We start from the raw sequence: 22,300 nt of genomic DNA on the forward strand, positions 1-22,300 counted from the left end.
GCATTCCTGTGGTTAAGAATCCACACTTCCACTGCAGGGAGCACAGGTTTGATGCCTGGTTGGGGAACTAAGATCCCGCATGCCACGCTGTGCAGCCGAAAAAAACCCTTTGCGGAGATGAATAGACTGTCGGCAAATTCAGGAAGGGGGTATCTAACGACTGAAGGCTGTGTTGTGCTCTGTATCCAGTTTCTGTAAATCACCTACTGTTTACCAGTTTTTTATTTGGTCCACACTCATCTTGGAAAGGCTATCCAGGAAGACACAAAAATGTCGTAAATTGCACCTGATAACAAGAACCCTCCATCCAGTGGATGCATGGCAAGAAGGTAAAAATCCAATATTTAGATCCCAATGAAAGCACCCAAATAAAAAGAATACCTACATTCTGCAGATGAGTGAGAAAATTAACAAGATAAAGCAGATGGTTGCCGTAACTGCAATAAGGAACCATTTTGTCCAGGGCTTCTGCTCATCGTTTCCTAATGAAAAACAAAAACAAAAACAAAAAAAACAAAAGAAATCAGAACTAGAATCAGCAGCAGAAAAGAGAGATGACTACACAAGGGCCTAAGGGGGCTTGCGTCTGAGTTGAAGGTGCTGGGTGATGCTGGGAAAGTAGCTTAACCTCCCCGAGCTTTAGATTTGTCATCTGTAAAATGGGGCAGGGAGCATCCATCTCACAGAGTTGATACAAGAGTGAAATGAAATAACGGCAATGGCAATAAGGCCACTTTTAATCTTGAGGCATTATTTAATCAGCAGATATTTATGGAGTATATTCTAGGTAATATGCCAGCTGGATCTTGGAGCTTAGCAGCTTTTGGTGAGTACTAAGGTTTTTAGGTGAAAAAGGTACAAAAATGTAAGCCTACTCAGTAACCTAATTGCAATATAATCAAAACATTTTACAAAGTTGGACTTTTAGAGGAAGTACCTTGTGGGATAATACTCATAGTTCACAGCAAAGGTATCAGACTCGGTTGTCAGTTTACAATCTGAATTATCCTCACAACACCTCTTACCTGTTTTCACAGATGGAAATGTAGATGCTAACTTGATTCAGTACAGAAAGTATAAATATGCCACATGCTGCCCGACTATCTAGTTAAATTTGCTTCTAATCTATAATCAGGGATAGATTCTTCTGTGGGCTTTGATGATAGCTTTGGGGTGTGTGTGATTTTTTTTTTTTTTTTTAAGGTACTGGAAATACCTTCAAGAAAAACCCAAGGCCATTTACCAAATGGTGTTTAAAGGGTAACCTGCTTGCTAAACTGTCTGATTCATTTTTAGAGAAGAATGCAAATTTTGAGTTATCTCCCTGAATGCATGGGTCCTTTCTGTGTTCATTCCTTTATTCACCCATTTAGCCAATATTTATTCGGCTCCTATTATGTGTGGGACATTATACACATTGCTGGGAGACAGCGTTAAAAGGAAGCATGTGAACCCTCCCTTCCTGCAGTTGAGGGAAGAAGTCGATAAGCAAATAAAGACACAGGTAATTTAGTGACAGCAGCTCTAAGTACAGAGGTGAGATATACACCCCACCCCAGGAGAAGCAGGTCTTAATCCTTGGTTTACCATTAACGGTTTCTATTATAAAATGAGAAGTGAATGTAAGTGGAATTTTCAAGTCCCTTGTAAATAGCTTAAGACTTTCAAAAGCCCCGAAACACTTAAAACTCACATCTTTCCATGTATCAGGATGGAGAGATGTCTGGAGGATTTAATGCTAGTGATTCCAATGTTGCCCTGATCTCGTGCCCTTTTTTTTTTTCTGGCCTCCTGAGAACTCTTAGTTGAGGTTTATCTTCTACCTCCCCAAAGCTTTAATCTCTCCTCCTTCATCTCTTCCCGTCTGCTTTCAAATATTCATAGAGTCCTTTATCTTGAATAAGCCATTACTTTGCCGTCTCTCCCAACTATTATCCAATACCTCCTTTATTTCCCAGCCTCATTTCTTGAATAAGGGATTCAGACAGCTTCATTTTCCCATCTCAGAAAAGCACTTTAAAAATTTGCTGGTGGCTTCCTCCTGGTTGAAGCCAAAGGACAGTCAGTTTCTTTTGCCAACTTTATTTTTCCTGACCTCCCTCCTGAATTTCAGATTCGATGGTTGCACCCACCTGGAAACCAAGCCACTGGCTGCTTTACCCACATATTCCTCCTCTTCACTATCATTTCCTTCCCCCCTTGCTGATTTCAACTGCCCCTCACTGCTCAGCCTTAACCCTTTGGTATCTTCCACTATGGTCTATTCTTTGAACTTTGAAATGTTCGTTGAGCACAGCTTCATCTTTCAATTCCATGGCATCCTCTCCCGAGTCTTTATCCCTGCCCAGCCTCCCAGTGTGGACCTGAGCCTGCCTGTAGGCGGAACCCACTGGGATGTGTCTCAAAGGTGACAACGTTCAAAAGCAAACTCACACCCTTCTTGACATCAAAACAACTTCCCTCATAACTTCCCCGTTCTGATCTCCCCTCTTGCAAGATCCCAAATGGAATCCTTGGAAGGCACTTGGATGCTTCTCATTCTCTGTAGCCCCTCCCTGCTTTCCTCATCCACTTGGTTTACACCAGTACATCACACCCAACCATAAATGCAAGAGAACCAGCCATATGTGTAACACATATTCCCCTCCCTTTTGGATTTCCCTCCCATCCAGGTCACCACAGAGCACTGAGTAGAGTTCTCCGTGCTATACAGCAGGCCCTCGCTAGTTACCTGTTCCATACCCAGTGGCGTATATATGTCCATCCCAACCTCCCAATTCATCCCACCCCCCTGTCTCCCCACCACCGGTGTCCACATGTTTGTTCTCTACATCTGTGTCTCTATTTCTGCTTTGCAAATAGGTTCATCTGTACTATTGTAAATGCAAGACATGCATGCTTTTGTGTCATGAGTTTGCCTAGTCTGGAAACGTGGGTTCTATTCTTAGCTTGTTGTGAAGGTGGCCGTTCTGGGCCTCAGTTTCCTCATCTGCAAATATGAGGAAGTTGAACTCTGACCCTTAAGAACGCTCTCAATCCAGCACATTTTTTAGTACCCCTGACCCAATCCACGGCATTGTCATTTGGCGTATACTGACCTCTCACAAAATTGACTTTAGTATATTTTCATTGGTGAAAGTTGGAAAGTTGTAGAAAAGAACACAAAATAAAAGTTATCAGAAACCAGCAGTCACCAATAGCTTATCTTCTCTACATGTTGTGACGTTCCCTTTTTAGGTACCAGACACTCTGCAAAGTGCTCACCTTGCAGTCTCACTTGAATTCTCACAGCAGTGCTTCAGGGTGGGCGCTGCTGTCCTAGTTTGATGGATGGAGGAGCTGTCGCAGAGAAGGGCAGAGCGGGTCAGCTGAGGATCACAGCTAGTAGCTGGGGGTGAAGCCCAGGACGTGCTGAGCAGCCGTGCTCCTAACCACAGTGCAGGGACCCCATCCCATTGCCCACCACCCCCAAACCCAGGACCCACTGCACGTGCAGGCGCTTCATGGAACGCATCCTAGACATTTCTCTGTCACGGAACACCCTCCTGAGCGTCCTCTTCCGGCCGGATACCACTTCCCTCCAAGGCAGCCCTGTTTTGTTGTGGTGTCTCAGCTGTTGGGCGTGGCTGGGTTTGCGGGCTGTGTCTGCAGTAGAAGGGGGCTGCCTTGTAAGATACCAGTCTTCCCGATGCTCCCTGGGCTCTAGCCAGGACCGAATCACTTTATTTAAAATCTCTGACCATGGCGTTGAAAAAGAAGTTTCATGTATTTATAGCTGTTTTTACAAACAGGTGGTAGCCACACTTTGGCTCTCTGAGGCTCTGCTTTTCATCATTTTACAAACCTTTTATTTTCCCAAATCCCATAGACACTCACTGGTTCTAGGATTAGTATTCAGTTCTCTGGATTGTCACCGAGTGTCCCGTTAAACCTAGTTTTTACTGCACTTGCACGTAGCTAATATAAAGAGCAACTGGGACGAACTACTACCGTGAAATCAAATACCGGCTCGCTTTATTTCCCACTCTGATTTCCTGAATAAGGGATTCTGCCTGCCTCATTGCCCCATCTCTGAAACTCACTGTAGCACCCTCGGAACCATTATGCAAGTCCCCTAACAAGTACATTCAGAAACTCTAGACTCATATACGTGGAATATAAATTTAGCAAGGGTTATGCCAGTAGCAAAATTATTCCTGTTTACAAGTAGGTTAAACAGGTGAAGCTTGAGTCCTGCAGGAAGAATGAGTGACGTTATCAGTATTACCAGGGTGGCACCCTGGGTCCCGTTGGTGTCTCAAATTGTGCAATTCTCTGCAGGCTGGTATGTCAGGTCCTGATAAAAGTGTCGTTCACTTCTGAGCATGCTTACACAAATCTTTTCAGTTAAACCACTCTCTAGCTGTTCACTTGAGCGCTTACATTGATAAGTGAAGATTCTTTCTGAATTAACAAAACCTCTTTGGAGAGGCAACTGATTTTATTTCTTTCGATCAAAATAAAGTTAGTGGTGCATGCAAGGTACTATGTGGAAAGCAAAGTCACCGTCACTGCCTGGAGGGAGGGGGCACGGCACATGAGTCATTTCTCCCCGCCTGGTTTCTGCAGTGTCCCACCTTGCTTCAGAACTACTCCCCTACCACCACCTGAGAACAGAGCTAACCCCCCAGACAGCAGAGCCGAGGTCAGCTTTACTGCAAAGAAAACCTAAACTGGCAGGTAAATTCAGTGCAAGAAAAAGGTTTCACATGTTCACTGCCAAATGGAAATCGCTTGGGGATTATCTACCGTTACGTTATTTATTAATGCAAAAACGAAGTTGAGAGTCAGTTATGTAAGTAAAATGAATTAAAGACAGCACCTCCTCTGATTTCACTGAAGGTAGAACAGGGGTACAGTTGCCTGTTGGGAGGCCCCTCGGTACATCATTAATTTGAATTTTGGGGTCTCTGATGTTGGACATTTTCTTAAGAACAAGCGTTTCAAGGTAACTTGAATCTTTTCTCTGACTCAAGAATGAGTTTTCTGCCGTTAAAACGGAAGCCACGGATGTTTCTTTTCAAGAGATTGATGGGTGCCGCTGTTTGGTTATGCAGAGATGAGCTTTAGAAAGACGAAGTTGCAAAGCCTGTCCTGCCAAGGAGAAGCCGCCCTTCAGACTCTGCACCTCATTCTAGGATGTTCTCCCAATATTGACAACTTGGAGCATTTGGGAGCTTAGCTGTCTGGTTTCTCGGTGACCTTGGCTTCCTCAGTTTCTGACGTCTCGACCATTTAACCTTGAGAATTAGCCAACTAATGAAAATTCTGCTTGTGCTGTATGTCCTGGGAGTGTATGGTGGGAAAGGGACGGGGAGGGGCGAATAGCATGGTGGTTAAAGGGAATCAGACCCCGGACCTCGTCCCAGCTCTGCCTCTGGCTGCCCTCAGAGCTTTGTCAAGTCATTTTCCTCCCGGTGCTGCAGCCCCACTTGTCCTAGAATTGTATGATCTTTGTAGTTCAGACTCATAACTCTTAGAAGGTCGATTTGGTTTGGAGGCTTGTTCCACCCTTAAGCTATTCATACAAGTATGACTTTTAGGGATTCCATATTGCATTTGAATCTAATTTCAGACTCAGCAGTAGGATCTGCAGGAAAAGAGCTCATTAGTAAATTGATGGGGCTCTTCCAGTGAAGCAGCCCTACTCTGTTAAACCAGCAGGCGCTGGGAGGAGTTCTGAGGGCACTGACAGGGCTGGATAACTGAGAGGATGCAGGTGCATTAGTCTACGAAGCCTCCTGCGCTTGTCTCTCATTAGAGCGGGAGGCCGCGGCATCATCTGTGAAGGGACCCGCCAAGCCGGTCACAGGCTCACAGTGCCAGCAAAAATCATAAGCAAGCCCTTTGGGTGGGCGAGCTTTCTAAGGCAGTTGTCAAGTGGATTGTGGGAGGGTTTTTTTTTAGAGGAAACAAAAATCCCTTTACCTGATTTCGGGAGAGTGAAAGAGAGGGGTCGGCAAATGCAGCCTCAGTGGACAGAACATAGGTAGTCCAGGGTCCAGAGCAAAATGCACAAAACGTGTTCTGTGTTCATCTGGGGAAATTGGGCTCAATGACCCAAAATATGGAAAGGACATGGAGATGCTTGGGATGGGGGTGTGTGTGTAGGTGTACCTTTGCGCACTCAGGATTCCCTAGAGGGATCACTGCCGTAACTGTTGGTCTGCATTTGTCCCCAGTAGGACACGACCTGATGAAACTAAATAGAGAACTCGTCTTCGCCATGTTGTTCTTTGCAGACTTTTGCACACAGCACAGAAAGGTGTGTGCTTTCTGGGGCCCTAGGCAACCCAGAACTTTCTTCCCTGTAAGGGGTTTGCTGGCCCTGTTCTACCAACCTGCTAAAGCAAATGAAAGCTGGCTGCAGAGGCTGCAGTCTTCACGTAGAAGTAAGAAACAGGGGTGAAGTGCTTTCATCCTGGTTCGGCCGCTTACAACAGAGGTGACCCTGAGCATGGAGCCCTCAGGAGCTTCCATCACCTGCTTTGTTCAACGGGGATAGGAACTGGCTGAGTTATTCCTGCAAAGTGATTGGCCCGGTGCTGGTTCATAGTAGGTGTTCAATGAATGTTGTTATAACTGTGATTATGATTAAACACATCGTGTCAACAGTAAGGCATCAAGATAATTTCCCTAAATCATGAAAGCCAGACTAAGATTGGAGCCCTTTCAGAATCCTCAGAAGGCAGAGTCATAAGCTCAGGCCTGGAGGGAAAGAAAACACCAGATATTCAAGATACTAGGGGGCAGGAGAGGGCATAAAGCACCCTCAAGGAGGTTTGTGTTAAAATGAACGCTACGGACAACTCATAAGGGGATATTTAGACTAGAGTAGCCTGAAGAGGTCAATGAAAATGTCCCCACTGCTTGGGCTCCATGGAGGCTGACCAGCTCATGAGCTGGCAGGGCAACCCTTTCACTGCCGCCAGTCTCCAGTCCTCCTGCCTCTGTCTCCCTGGCTGGCACTGTCCCCCACGGGGTGACGAAGCATCACAGAAAGAGCATGGCGTGGACCCAGTTCTGTGGCTGTGTTCTAGGACCGGGTCCATCACTTCCTAGCTCTGTCACTTGGGGTAGTTCCTTAACCCCTCTGCGTTTCTTTGCTCATCTGTAAATTAGGAAAATCCTGTGTTTGTGAAGATACATAAGATAACATAGGTGAACACGCCAAGCACAGTGCCTGCCCCAAGAGGGGAGTCCCACCTTCCTCCCGTCATCTGGCGGGCCCATCTCGAGGCAGGGGTCACGCGTGGCAGTCTGGTGTGGACACCACACCTCCAGGCAGCCGGGCCTGAAAGCACAGGGGAGCTCCCTGCTCCTGCATTTGGGGACAGAAGTTGAAGGCTCCCTGCTGGCCCTCCCTCAGGCCATGGCTACCAGCCTGGAAACCGTAGGAGCCTGGGGAAAAGGAAACAGTGGATCAAAGTGGCCACCACATTTACCAACCCGAAACCCCCCATTTACAAAGAAAACCCAGCATCGTCACAAGTTATATCCCCCTCAGGGAAGCCAAGTGGGTTTTTCAAGTTACTGACTGGGTCAACTTTTTATTCCTCAATTAGTTTTTGTCACTAATGAGCCAGAAGCTCGCCATTTCTTCACAGAAGCTTTTGAATTTGCAAAATTCATTCGGAAGACCCAGGGAAAGTGGATCTGAGCCCTCTGCAGTGTCTCCCCTTCACCTTTCTCCTTCCTGGTTTTCTCCCTTTTTCACGACAGTGTGAGGATGTAGAAAGAAAGATGGTGGCAAAAGGAAAAGAAAAAGAGCACAGGCGCGGAGTCTGAGGGTGGAGCCGGCAAAGTGTAAAATGTAGGAGGTGGGCTGGAGGATCTCGAAGGTGACACCACGCCCTCCAGGTTTTGATTCCACGTGCCCTGGGCCCGGTGTGCCGGGTTTCCCCACTCATTCACGGCCCATGAATGTCAAGTCCGAGGAAAAAGGCAGCAGGGTTTCCCTGTGGGAGCCTTGCTTCCATCCCAGCCCCAGTTCTTACTTCCCTCCCTGATTTTCTGCTTCCAACTCTCTTCATGAAGTCCTGACCGATTCTAGAATGTGTGATGTGACTCTAAGGCTCCCCCCACCCTAAACACAAACACACACACGCAAACAAACTGTGAGAGAAAGCCACGGCCAGGATTTCCTGTGAGTAACAGGTCTCGAGGAAGATGCCCTGAAAGGAAGCCGCCAGCCCGTGTCGACCTTGACCGCACAGCTGAGGCATCTGAGAAATGCGGTGAACTTTCCCCTACTCCCCGGGGTGTAAGTGCTATACATCTCAAGCCTAAAGCAATATTTTTTTTTTTTGTAAATACATTTTAATTGGTACCTGGTACCATCATCAAATACATCTTGGCCTTCAGATACAGCCTTTAGTGATGTCAGGGCAAAACCGGATTGTTTGTTTGAGGGGCAGGGCCTGTGCTGGGGGGGAAGACCCGTCACTGATACACAGGACTCAGCCCCTGAGCCTGACCAGCAGCACGGCTGGGTGGATGCATGTGTAACACTCTTTTCCACGGGGAAGGGCATTATTGTAGGAAACTTTTTTCATTATTGCTTGTTTCCTGCATGATATTTGAGCTTCCGGGAGGGGAGAGAGAAGAGAAGATGATGGACTTGAGACAAGGAATATCTTCACTCAGACCAGAAACCACTCAGGAGACACCAGATTTTGGTAAACAGGAGACGGCCCAGATAGCAAGGGAGCAGAAGGGTCCGGAAGTTAAGAAAGTTGCAGAAGGAGGAAGAAGTGTGAAAAGTGGACAGTTAGCCCTTCAGATAAGGCAGAGAAGCCAGCTGAGGAAGGGCAGCTGATAACGAGGGCTGATGAGATGAAACTGCTCCTTCCGTCTGAGGACAAAAAAGAAGTATTCCATGTTCTGGAAATCCCAGCACAGGAGGGCAGTGTTTCAGGGCAGGTGAAGAGTACGCTGTGGCTGGCTGGACCACTGACGCTGCCCCTGTGCCTCTTGACTGTCCAGGGATCTTGCCCACCAGAGCAGGACAGCAGTCCTGTCTCCTCCGCCTTCCCTTTGCATCAGTCAAAACTTACTCATCTGGTGTCTCTCTCTTGATTCAATAACCCTGGGTGATGATGGGTTAATTAGTAAATTGAATCTATTCCAGTTCGCTCATTGACTCCTATGTCACCTATTTGAGAATATTATCCATTAATAGCCACTTCTTGGCTCTTTGGTAACTACTGAATTATTTAATATCTCTGGGCCTCCGTTTCCCTCAAATAAAAGACGTGGACTTAATAATGTCTAACAAAGAGGTGATATGTGAGTCAGGCCTTGGTGTGAAAGTGGAAGGGGGAGGGCTCCAGGGTGCCATTTTTAAGACAAGGTAGGAGTGGAGCAAGGATGTCTAGAGGAAATGAATGGAGCGGGAGCCCTGCCTGGTAGGCTGCAAGCAGAGCATTATTATTGCTGCATCCTCGAGGGGTAAGGAAGAGCCATGTGGAATGTCCCAGAGGAGCCCCAGCTTCCTGTGATGTTTATTAATCATCCTGATGACAGTAGAGAGCCTGCATTGATTAAACTCACTAATGATCCTAAAGTGAGCAGGGAAGTCAATTCCAGAAAGGATGGATTTATAAGGTGCGTGGTAATATTAATCAGCTCATCTTCATGACCAGGCTGGCAGCAAATGAAATGGGATTTGCCGTGGGTGATGGCAGTGAGGCACACCTGAGAGCAAACGATAATGAGCCCGGTTCCAAGCTAGGAAGCTGTTATTTAGAAAATAATCATGGGGCGCCAGCTCTAAAGTGGAGAGTGAAAAATAAATTAAAAACAAGCTTAAAGTAAACTCTCAGCACAGGTCGCGATCTGTCTCTCAGCACTTTTGTCGGCGGTTGATGGGGGTAAGAGAACATGAAAGGCAGAGTAGGGAAGAACTTCCTCACCTGTAACATGTGAGGAGACTCACATGTTACAGGTGAGAAAACTGAGACCCAGAGGGGTTAGAGGCGACTGACTAGGTCGGGGGCAGCCAAACTCTGCCACGCTGGTCACCACTCTGTCCCCTGCAGGGGTGACAACAGATGACCACGCCTTCGGATGACCTAAATGTAACTTGAGATTCCCTCTCAGCACGGCTTCCACAGCCGTCTCCGATAACTGGGCTCATGAAATATTATCTCCGCATCTCTAACTTTAGTCAAAGAGTTAGGCACTGGCAGAGCCACGACCAAAACCTAGGTCTCCTGATTTGTCTCTCGCTTTCTTCTGCTCTATAAGTTCTAAACTCCCAACAGACAACACTGATGAGAACTCAAAACCCAAACACTAAAAAATCAGAACTGGCTCCGTAGCCAAGATTCCCACCTTGGTTTCCAAGTTAGTTTGAGGTCCTCAAACAGAATTTTAAAAAAAAATAAAAAAACTCCAAAACTATATGTGCAGTGATGTTGGGAAGACACTCAGAAATGTCAGTAATTGGGGGCCAGTGAGTTTTCGGCCTTTGGGGAATAACAAAGCATTAAAAAAAAAAAATCCACCGAATGCGGGTCATGAAAATTAGGCTTCTGTCGCAGGCGTTTGAAGAAATTCATAGCCTTGCTGAAAATTCCCTGAGACGGATTCACGTTTCTTCTGCTGGTCCCTGTCTCGGGGCGTAGAGTGGATTTCGTCTGTGCAGATAAAGCGGTGTGGAAGGGGTGCCTGCATGCAGTGGGTCTGTTTGGTCAGGTTGGGGCCTGGACCTGGGGAGGATGCAGGGGGGAGGGGGAAAGACTGGCTTTGGCAGAGACCTGAAGTAGGTGCAATTGGCCGGTTCTCAGTTCCTTTTGTCCTTTCGGTTTCCTCTCCCAGCAAGGCTCATGCTGGTCCTCTGAGTCCCAGTGCGGTGATGTGGCGGCCGTGCCATAAGGCTGTGATGGTCGTGTCACACAGCTCTAGGGGCTCCTTTCCCCTTTGGAAGCTCAGCGACTCAGTAAGACCAGTCCCCTTGCAGACTCAGAACCCAGCTCCATTTCTCGGGTCTTTCCTTGTCTTTCCCAGTCTCCCTTGGAAATCTCCCTGCTGTGTGTCTGGTCTGACTTACATCCACATGGGCCCATGGGTCACTGCCCAGGAGTGTCCTGCAGAGACACCCATTAGCCTAAGTGAATAAATGAAATGATAGAAAATCCTAGCATGTGCCGAAAGAAATCTCTCCTTAGGTACACCCTTCAGTGGAGCGTTAACTACCTCGTAGGATGAGGGACAGTGATATTCACGTGCTTGACCAGCCATAACCACAAAGTTAGCTACCAGGATCCCTTAAATACATCTTTAATTTGTTCAGCTCTTCGCAGCTTGCAGCGTCCCGGCCCCCATGCCATAGAGCTAAGGTCTCTGGTGCTGGCGTCAGTCAGCTTGGGTTTGAATTCCTTCTCTGCCAGTTACTGGCCATGCAGAGTTAAGCAAACTGTCTAAACTTTCGAAACCTGTTTTCTCATCTGCAGAACAGCTTGGTGGATAGGATTAGTGAAGCTAGTGCATGTGAAGCACTTAGCACAGGGCTTGGAGGATAGTCAGCAATAACTGTTAATCTGCTGTCATTGTTGTTTGTATTTCACAGTAACCTGTGAGACAGGAGAGGTGGATATTAATTACCTCCTTAGTCCTGGGAATCCACGGATGGGCAGAGAGAAGTGGTTTGTTCAAGGGTATGTAGTCAGTACATGCTAAGGCTGGCATTAAACCTGAGCTTTCTATGGAAGACTTCAGAATTCTTCCCCCCTCTTCGTGTCCTTGTAGCTCTTATGCAGCACTTAGCCACATAACGTGTGCATCCCCAGGCTGCATGTCTGTGGCACATACATGAGATACACTAGTTGTTTTTTAACTGGCCAAGATACGCAGATAATAGCAAACACAGGGTGTGCATGTTCTAGCATCACAGTGCAAGGCCACCTCTCCAGGTTATGGAATTGCCATCTGACATAAAAGGAGAATGGAAATTTGCCCTTTCATTCAGTGCCACCATCATCAGCCTTCTCCAATCCCACAGACAGATACAATGATCATATTATTTGCCAAGTAAGCTGGTCAGTTTAATCATAAACAGAAACAGCTGTAGAACCCATGCAGGAGCCCAGGTGATGCCAGTGCTTGGGATCCTCTAGGTCTGTTACGCTGAGGGCCCCGGGCTGGATCCAGATTTTGTGGGCCCTGAGCTTATTCAGTTTTTGGAATCTTCTTTATGAAATGAAACAAAAGTATAAATTCAGAATTAGGTATAGGAAAATTATAGACGTGGAGACCAGATCAGTAGTCGACAGGGGTTAGGAATGGAGGAGAGGGGAGAGGACTGAAAGTGCTTAAAAAAGGGCAAAAGGAAGGAGCCTTGCGGTGACATATACATGAACCTGCACATGGGATGAACTTGCATAGAACTAATACACAAATGAGTAGATAGGAAATGAATGAAATCTGAATAAGATCAGTGGGTTGTAGCAATGCCACTTTTTTGGTTGCCATAGTATATTACAGTTTTGCAAGAAGTTAGTCTTGAGAGAAACTGAGTAAAGCCTACATGAGCTCTCTTGACATTATTCCTTATGACTGCATATGAATCTACAGTTATTTCAAAACAAAAAAATTAATTCGGTAAAACTGAATAGAAGTAGGACCAGATAATCTGGAAAAAAAAAAAAAAAGTACTAGACTTTGGAAGGGCTCTTGCTAGTGAGAAGCTGGAACACTGGAGCTTCATAGGCCTCATGGTAAACCTACCTCTGGTCAAAAAGGCAGCAGACTGACAGAGGATGAGGCTTAGTAGGGACGTGAAAGCATTTCAGGACTCACAAGTGAAGGTGTACACTTTCCAGGAGGATCTGTTATAACTACAAGTAAGGTCACTGGCTTTAAAATAAACACGAGATACTCACCCACATAAATAGGCTGACTCCACTCACTGGAGGGTCCCACCGCCCTGCACACAGAGCTCACTGCTGCTCTCACTTGAATGGAATACTCAGAAATACCATCAATTACGGAGACGAATGTATTGGTCGTCATTTTTTCTGTCTAAATGGGAAAAAAATATCATTGTAAGAATCCCTGGACACGCAATTTAAATTATGGCAATCATCAGGATGGGAGGTCATATGTAAGTAATGTGACTCAAGTGTTCAGTGACCCATTTAAAGTCAGTAAGACTCACATCGATTAGTTTATTCTAGACCACTTCACTATGGAGGTGTTGGCAGTCACCCCTGGGCGGGGGAAGCTATGTAGTAACCAAAATAAATAAAACAGGCAATTGTAAGATCCAGATGATCCATCCGGGTCCAACTGATAATTCCAGGCTGAAAGACTGGAGTGGCACATAGAATGCATAACCTCCCTCATCTTGTCCCTGGATATTCTCTAATCACCTAACTAACAATATCACCTGGCTTCCGTCATATTCAACAGGATCCAGCAAACTACAGTCTGTGGCTCATCTGGCCTGCTGCCTGTTTTTGTAGGGACTGCAAGCTAACAATGGCTTATATATTTTTCAGTGTTTGAAAAATATAAAAAGAATAATATTTTGCGACTCATGAAAAGTACATGAAATTGAAATTTCAGTGTCCACAAACACAGTTACTGGAACGCAGTTACACCTATTTGCTTGTATTGATGGCAGAGCTGAGTAATTGTGACAACAACAGTATGATCTGCAAAGCCTAAAATACCTACTATCTGGCCTTTTACAATGAAAGTTCGCTGATCCCTTATACAGTGTCTCACCCCAAGCCAGGGGGCAAGGAGCAAGGGGTGGAGGGGGCATAGGGAAGCAGAAAGAGCAAGGACCTTGAATCTAGGAAGAAGAGGGTTTGAATCCCAGGTCTACCTCCAGCTAACTGCAGGGCAATTTCCTTGACCTCTCTGAGCCTCAGTTTTCTCATCTGTAAAATAGGAACCATACCACCTAATGGATTATTGAATTAAATGGAATTAACTTTGTAAAGCCCAAGTTTAAAGATATATTGGGTTGAATCATGAAAAGTGATAATATGCACCAACCCATTTTTGACCTGCAAAAACAGCCATTTGGGGCAGTTCAACCTAATAATAAGCACTCAGTAAATGCCAATTTGCCGTAGGCAACACAGGCTAACATTGTCTAGTATTGAAATGAGGCTGTTTTCTCACAATCAAACCCTTCGTCTGTGTTCTCTCTACTGGTCAGTGTCCCCACCATGCAGCTAATACCCCAAACCCGAGATGTGTCCCTGGCCGCCTGTATCTTACATGCTCCTGAATGTGTTTCTCCCTTCTTTGTCCCTGCTCCGAAACCACTGCCATTTTAGGTCTCATCATTTTTCGCTTGGACTTCTGCAGTAGCCATGAAACCGGTATTCTATGTCCACGTGTCCCCTCTCTGTCCATACCCAGCTTTCATGCTGCTTCCAAAATAATTCTGCGATTCTGCAGATGTGTTCACATTTTTCTATCAAGCTAAACACTTTAGTGGTTTCCATTGCCTATGACCACGGTTTTAAAAAGAAACCATTTCTTTTTTTAAACAAAATCTTAGAGTCATTCTGGGAGAAGTCCCAGTGTAAGAGCTAGAGTTATGATTCCAACGTTGGCCTTATGTCCAGGGTGACTGAATTACTGCCACTTGGCTGAAGGAACCGTGCTCACTCATGCTGTGGAGTTGCTCCTTCTGCCTAGAACCCCTGCCACTCCAAGTGTGGTTGGAGGACTGGTGTGAGTCAGGAGTAGTTTATTGCTGATCCTTGAGGAGATAATTATAGAAATGGAGACAACAATTTGAGAGCTTTCATAGCAACCTGGCATTGCCATGGCGTCCAAGCCCAGGATCACTGGCTTGGCCCAGGATCACTTGTCTTTGGCTATACGTGATTTTTGTAGCAAATCATTTTTATTGTATTTTACAGAAGTACCAATGTAGGGTGGATTAGAAATTTTAAAAAGAAAGCCAGCCTTTCACCATGTGTGCTTAAATACATGGGGAAGTGCTGGCTGAAAGTCCTTCTCTGCTTCTCCCACTAAGCAAGTTTCTATTCATCCTTCAAGATTCCGTTCAATTCCCCTCCCCTGGGTGGAGGCCCTGGCAGCTTGCTTTGTCCATTCCCTCCTTTGTATCCACGTTGACATTTACAATGGTCAGGCAGCTCTGAGGCTGAGGGAGTGCATCCAGTAGACCAGGCCCCTTGATAGCAGAAACCTATTTATCTCTGTATATCCCACAGAGAAGCCAGCTCGTAAATATTTATTAACCCGAATTGAATTGAATTGAATTGAATTGAATTGAATTTGTAAGGCAGAAGTTTGAATCCTGACTTCTATTCTATTCTTGCTTTGTGACTTTGGGCAACTTACTTAATCTCTCTGTGCCTCACTTTCCTGTAAAATGAGAATGATCATTACATAATAGAGTAACTGTGAGGATAATAAAGCATAATGCATAGTTGATGCTCAGTAAATATTGACTTTCATTCACTTCCTTTCCCCTTGAACTTTTTGTCCATTAGGGCTAAGGAGGCAGTTTTTCTTTTTTTTTTTTAAATGTATTTATTTATTTATTTATTTATTTATGGCTGTGTTGGGTCTTCATTTCTGTGCATGGGCTTTCTCTAGTTGTGGCAAGTGGGGGGTCACTCTTCATCGCGGTGCGCAGGCCTCTCACTATCGCGGCCTCTGTTGTTGCGGAGCACAGGCTCCAGACGCGCAGGCTCAGTAATTGTGGCTCACGGGCCCAGTTGCTCCATGGCATGTGGGATCTTCCCAGACCAGGGCTCGAACCTGTGTCGTCTGCATTGGCAGGCAGATTCTCAACCACTGCGCCACCAGGGAAGCCCCTTTTTTTTTTAAGTTGTGGTAAAATGCACACAACACAAAAGTTACTATCTTAACCATTTTTAAATGGCACAGTTCAGTAGTAGAGTACATTCACATTGTGCAGCCCATCTCCAGCACTCTTTTCATCTTGCAAAACTGAAACTACTCGTTAAACAAAAACTCCCCATTCCCCCCTCACCCCAGCCCCCCAAAGCACCATTGTCTCACCATTGTCTTGATGAATTTGACTGCTCTAGGTACCTCATATAAGTGGATTCAAACAATATTTGTCTTTGAGTGACTGGCTTATTTCACTTAGCATAATTTTCTCAAGGTCCGTCCATGGTACAGTACATGTCAGGATTGTCTTCCTTTTTAAGGCTAACAATATTGCATTGTATGGATAGACCACATTTTGTTTATCCGTTCCTCTGTCGCTGGACACTGGGGTTGCTTCCTTCTTCTGACTATTGTGAATAATGCTGCTGTGAACACGGATGGACAGAGATCTTTGAGACCCTGCTTTCAATTCGTTTGGATATGTACCCAGAAGTAGAAAAGTTGGGTCATATGATAATTCTATTTTTAATTTTTGAGAAATCCCCGTACTGCTTTCCGTAGCAGCTGCACCATTTCACCAACAGTGGTGCTAATGAACTTTTATCTGATCCGTTGCATTATTTTCAACCAAAAGTAATAGATCCTTTCAAGACAAAAAGCCAGTAAGGTTTGATTTATTTTCATAAAACCCAAGTAGATGGAGTTCCAAGGGGTAACCAACGCAGTCACTGACAATAATTTTTTAAATGTCTCTAAAAGAAATCTATCATCGAATATCAGAATGAGCTGAAGCATTACCTGCAAATACCCCTTCCTTGTGTTGTAAATTTTCACTTCGTAATCAAAGCAATGGACCGGAAAAGCAGAAACTGGTTTCTCCCATTGGATAGAGAGACAGGTTCCTTCAATCTCTGCTGTGACTTTTGCTGGAGGATTTACTCGATCTAGGTTAAAGAACCGAGAGGTCGGTGATCACGGTTGGTAACTCTAATCCACCCACATTTCTCAAGGCGTCTCTAAGCTGTGTCTTCTCGAGTACTGTAGGCCAGGGTTTAATCTATGAACCTGCAAGCCACAGGACTCCAGCGGCTCACATCTGACTCCCATCTTGTGGTGCTAAAGGAGAGCTCTCTCCCTTAAACCTCAAGGATTCCTACTTCAAAGGGCATCGAATGGTTAAACACCTTTTCCTTCAGCTTACTGCAAGGCCCAGCCCACCATCCATTTTTACTTCTCGAGTTGGACGGATCTGAGGGCAAACCGGATCCTGGAGAGAAAATGCCCTGGAGCCTCCACTAAGCCCTGCTCTATGAAGCAGGTGTGTGGCTGGGACTGATTATTTCCTCTTCCTGGGCCTCAGTTTTTATTTCATTTTGTTTACTGTATCTTGTTTTGGTTTGTTGTGAGGATTTAGTTTTCTCTTACAGAAAAAGAACGGATTGGGCTAAAGTTGTCTTTACATATAACTCCACAGTTCTTTCCCCTGAGATCTCACATGATTGTTTTATGGCCACTTGATGTGGATAGAAATTATCTCTAAGTGAGTGTCCTTGTCTTAAGTTATGTGACTTAGATCTCACAGTTACTGAGTCATAGGGACGAGCTAAGAATGGGGCCCACTGGCTCCAGAGCCTACCATCCCCTAAGCCAAAAAATTTTTCATCAAAAGACCATTTATTTCTTTTAGTAATCTGAGAAATTGGTCTCAATAAAATGAATATCACACAAGAAAATGCCCATGGTCTGTCCCAGGCTGTGTCCATTGGCATCTTAATATCATTGTTTCTCAGGTCCCCCTCAGGATTTTTTATCACCTATTTTCATGAAAGTGATATTTTTAGGTCATCTAAGTAATACTCTCTCGAAGAGAATTATATAATCTCTTTAGCAAGTGCTGTGATTCTTTAAACAAAGTTATACTCCGTTTGATACACACTTAGATGATAGAAACAGATACAGATGTCCCATGCCAAACCATGTCCTTTAAACAATCACATTTTGCATATTTAATGGATACTTAGTCCAAGCGCTCTTCTAAGCACTTTATAATTATCAACATACTTGTCACAAAGACCTTGTAGGAAGTATTGGTTTCTCCCCATATTTCAGATAAAAAGACTGAGGCCCAGAGAAATGACCAGCTTGTCTAAGGTCACTCAGCAAGTCAGTGGAGGAGCCAGGACCCAAGTCCAGGCAGCCTGGCTCCACAGCCCACGCTGCTAAGCAGAGGCCACCACTGAAACCTTGAACGTTCAGAACCAGAAATGTTGTGAGCGGCTCCTGATGAGCTGCATTAATACAAGTATCTAGGATGAAGGAGGAGGTCTTCAGTTTTGAGAACTGAGCACGTGATAGCTTAAATACTAGGCTTAGATCTGAGAACCACATGGTAAGGGGGACACTGTAACTCAAGAACACCCAGAGGAGAAAGTCCAGAAGGGTAGAGGATCATGAGAGGAATGCATGAGAACCTGGGGGCCAGTAGCCCGGGGAAGAGGGATCTCAGGATGGGAAACCTGGCTGCCTTTGGATAGCTGAGGGACCATCTTGTGGGGGGAAGAGGCAGACCAGACCTGTTTGGGGGTGGCACCAGCCCATCACAGGACCCATGGGCAGAAATGTTACCAAACCAGCCAGAGCTGCTGAGAGATGATTTGGGGTTCTTCCAGCAGTGAGTTTACTTTCCCTGGAGCGGTGATTCTCAACGAGGGGAGATTTTATCCCCTAGGGGACATTTTTATTGTCACAATTTGAGGGGGAGGAGGTGCTACTGGCATTTAGCTGGTGGCGACCAGGGCTGCTACTGAACACCTGGTAAGGCACAGGACAGGCCACACACACAGTTCTTTCTCCAAATATATCGGAGGCTGAGAAACCTTGACACTGTGGTTCTTAAGCAGCGGGCAGATGGTCACTTAGCACCAGACAGGTAGCTGAACAAGGTGATCCTTATAACCCCTCCCAGTGCTGAGATTCTGCGATTCAGTTATTTTGGCTTTGAGTCAAGCCCATCTTACCAATGGCATGAAGGGCAAAGAGCTCATCGAAAGGCTTGATCACAGCTTCCTCGCTTGAGCCGTTAACATACACTGCAAGCAGGTCGTGCCCTTTGCTATTGATAAAAGTCCTGGGAAACCAGCAGGCGATATTTCTCTGCAAGGTGTCTTTGCTGTATTCTTGGCATTCTTCAGTCCAAGAGCCATACCTGAATTGGAACACTCATAAGTTTTTAAGGCTGGAGGAATCAACCCACTCACGAAAGTGAAAACAGATACTAACCTATAGTAGAGAAAATACTGCGTATCCTCAGGGGCATCCTTGCCAACAAGCCAGGTGCAGTGAAGAGAAACTTGGTACGGCCGTAAGTGTGTGTAATTATTTGCCTTGGTGTTCGTGGTGCAAGTTAAATTCACAATTGAGGTTCCAGGAGACCCTAGATGGTCAAAAATGTTTTTAGAAAGAGTGGATGTATGTATATGTATAACTGATTCACTTTGCTGTACACCGGAAAGTAACACAACAGTGTAAATTAACTATCCTCCAATAAAGATTTTTTTTTTAAAAAAAAGAGCAAGACATTGCCATGACAGCTTCTGATTGTTTCTTTAGAAAGGGTAGTGACTGGGGACATGAAAAAGGGCTTCACAGAGCAGGTACGATTTGATTTGGGCTCTGAAGTATAGGAAGGATTCAGAAAAGCCGTCAGGTGAGCCCAGGAAAGCGAGGGCTCCGAGGCAGGACTGTGCTAGTGTGTAGGCGTCATGGCTGTAAATCCATCTGAGAAGAGTGCAGGAATCACGTAGGGGGTGGTTGGAAAGATGTCCTGGAACCCAATTATGAGAGACCTGATTGGCCCAGATTTAGTTTATGACCCTCTGTCTTTTGAGCTGGGGAGGAGAAATATCCGCAGTGCTGGCAGGGACGTGCCAGACAGAGTCGGCTCCAAGGGTTATGACACTGAGAAGTGATCATGGTCTTGGTGAGGATGTTGATGAGGTAAAAGGATACCGGGCAGGAACTGGTGACTGACAAAAGAAGAGAAAACTCAGGTGTTTGTTTTCTGACTTGCCTGTGTTTACAAAGCCTGAAATATAAAACTGGGCTCTTAGAGGCCTGCCTTACCTGGTGGGGCTCTAAGTTCCGCAGAAACCCAGCTGCTTGGCTGGAGGGAGCGGTCGTTCCACGGGACCGTCTGCACACTTGCTGAAAAGCCTTTATGAAGGATGGTTATGCGTCTGCTCTCAGTGTTCCTGGTTTCGTACTAAAAATAAGACCCACAAGTCACGATATGCAAAGGGGAAGTGGCCTTGAGAGAACTATTTTAATCAACTCGGCGTTTTCTTCCACTTTTAAAATGGCACGTAAACACAATGCAATGAGATCGTTTTGCTAGAAAAAATTAAACCCGCTGTTTCAAGGTTATGTCCTTATCCCTAAACTCATCAAGTCATAGACATTAAATAGGTGCAGCTTTTTACAGGTCAGTTATATCAAAATAAAGTGGTTTTAAAAATGAATAAATAAATTACCCAGTTCGAGATGTGTACATGTTTCAAAAATACATAATACAAATATAAAAATTAATTCTTCAAGGATGCCTGAATAAATGCTTCTTATAAAAACAAACAAAATGTTACAATGAAGGCTCCAATTTCCTTTGACTACCATCTCTAGTTCCAGTCTTCTCCCCAGAGGTAACTTTTGATGGAAAATTCTCTAGAATTCCATATTGACTGGAATTTAATTTGTTTAATTTTATTGAGCATCTACTAGGTACCTGGTGCTTTAATATACGCCTGCAGTGACGTTGGGGCTCTGAGAGGTTAAGTGACTGGTCCACGATTCTAAAGGCAGGAAATGGCCGAACTGGGATTCGAACTTGGCCTCTTCGATTAGGTACCCTGCCCTCCTCTTTTATTTGGCTTTTCTCTTCTGTTCTTTGGGCTCTTTTAGAGGAAATTATATAAAACCAATATCTGAACCATTGTACCTCAGAAGTTACTAAACTTGATTTTTTTTTTTTTTTTTTTTTTTTTTGCGGTACGCGGGCCTCTCACTGTTGTGGCCTCTCCCTTTGTGGAGCACAGGCTCCGGACGCGCAGGCTCAGCGGCCATGGCTCACGGGCCCAGCTGCTCCGCGGCATGTGGGATCCTCCCGGACCGGGGCACGAACCCGTGTCGCCTGCATCGGCAGGCGGACTCTCAACCACTGCGCCACCAGGGGAGCCCACTAAACTTGATTTTTATTTTTAATTTTATTTTATTTTTTTGCGGTACATGGGCCTCTCACTGTTGTGGCCTCTCCCTTTGTGGAGCACAGGCTCCGGACGCGCAGGCTCAGCGGCCATGGCTCACGGGCCCAGCTGCTCCGCGGCATGTGGGATCTTCCCGGATCGGGGCACGAACCCGTGTCGCCTGCATGGGCAGGCGGACTCTCAACCACTGCGCCACCAGGGAAGCCCTAAACTTGATTTTTAAGTGGAAGAATTGTCCCAAAGTTAAAATGTTCCGAGCTGCTGTTTAATGCAGGTGTGGCACTTGGTTCTCAGTCATTTCAGTAGAGACATTGCTCTACTGGGAATATAAACAAAAAGCCCTTTAGTGGTTTTTTTTTTTTTTTTAGTTAAAATTTCTTTGATAAGGAAAATGCAGTCAAAGTTAAAATTTAAATAAGAATTGCCATCAGAATAAACACTTACATCTTCTTCTTGTGGAGCGTTTATTTTCACGTGATACCCTAGCTGGACATTTCTTTGTTCTTGATCAGTATTTGGTTCCCAGCGTAAAAGAACTTGAGCTAAATTGATAGCTTTAATGGTGAAATTGACAGGTGGGAGAAGTAAAACTGTAGATCAAAAGAAAAAAGCCACACAATGTTTAATTATACATAGCATTTTAAAGTTGTTAAGTATTTTTTTTGTGTAGTATATTATTTTATTATGGCTATCAGCATGTATAACACTGAAATAATCTTGGGAAAAGTTTCCTTAGAAATGTTTTTAGCTCATTTTCTTTTTACTTTGCCCAGGTATTTACCTATAACATCTACAGGTATTTTACTGAAATCTGAATATTTTACTATATCATTACTCAGTACAAGCATAATTTTCAAAGGGTCATTATCCATTAATGGACTGCAGTAATGTATTAGTTTGTGGGTAGCAATGTGTTTAATGACATGGAAGAAAATAGAATAGAAAATACCAGGTGCATCAAATATATAAGAAGTGCTGTTTCATGAACCTCTTGTTGCTATTATAAGTGTACTCACATATTTGCATGTGTACTGGTTCATGATGGTAAAAGGATTTATTTCTTATTATGATTCAAGGTCAGAAAAACTTGTGAGCAAAATTACTACGCATTTATAGAAAGAAAAGTGTTCTATTCCCCCCATTAATGAACCGCT

General features: G+C 44.9%; 1 protein-coding gene across 1 annotated transcript in view; it reads right to left on the bottom strand.

Moving 5' to 3' along the window:
* IL5RA (interleukin 5 receptor subunit alpha) overlaps positions 1–22,300 on the bottom strand; it is a 51,221-nt gene that overhangs the window by 6,145 nt on the left and 22,776 nt on the right. The window contains exons 3-9 of the mRNA XM_007450040.1: positions 21,591–21,736; positions 20,014–20,152; positions 19,171–19,324; positions 18,909–19,096; positions 16,690–16,835; positions 12,924–13,062; positions 386–482 (exon numbers count right to left, since the gene is read on the bottom strand). Of these exons, the coding sequence (XP_007450102.1) occupies positions 386–482; positions 12,924–13,062; positions 16,690–16,835; positions 18,909–19,096; positions 19,171–19,324; positions 20,014–20,152; positions 21,591–21,736 (1,009 nt within the window). The remainder of the gene's footprint in view (positions 1–385; positions 483–12,923; positions 13,063–16,689; positions 16,836–18,908; positions 19,097–19,170; positions 19,325–20,013; positions 20,153–21,590; positions 21,737–22,300) is intronic.

Source organism: Lipotes vexillifer, unplaced genomic scaffold (assembly GCF_000442215.2).
Source record: "Lipotes vexillifer unplaced genomic scaffold, Lipotes_vexillifer_v1.1 scaffold1041, whole genome shotgun sequence".
NCBI lineage: Eukaryota > Metazoa > Chordata > Mammalia > Artiodactyla > Lipotidae > Lipotes > Lipotes vexillifer.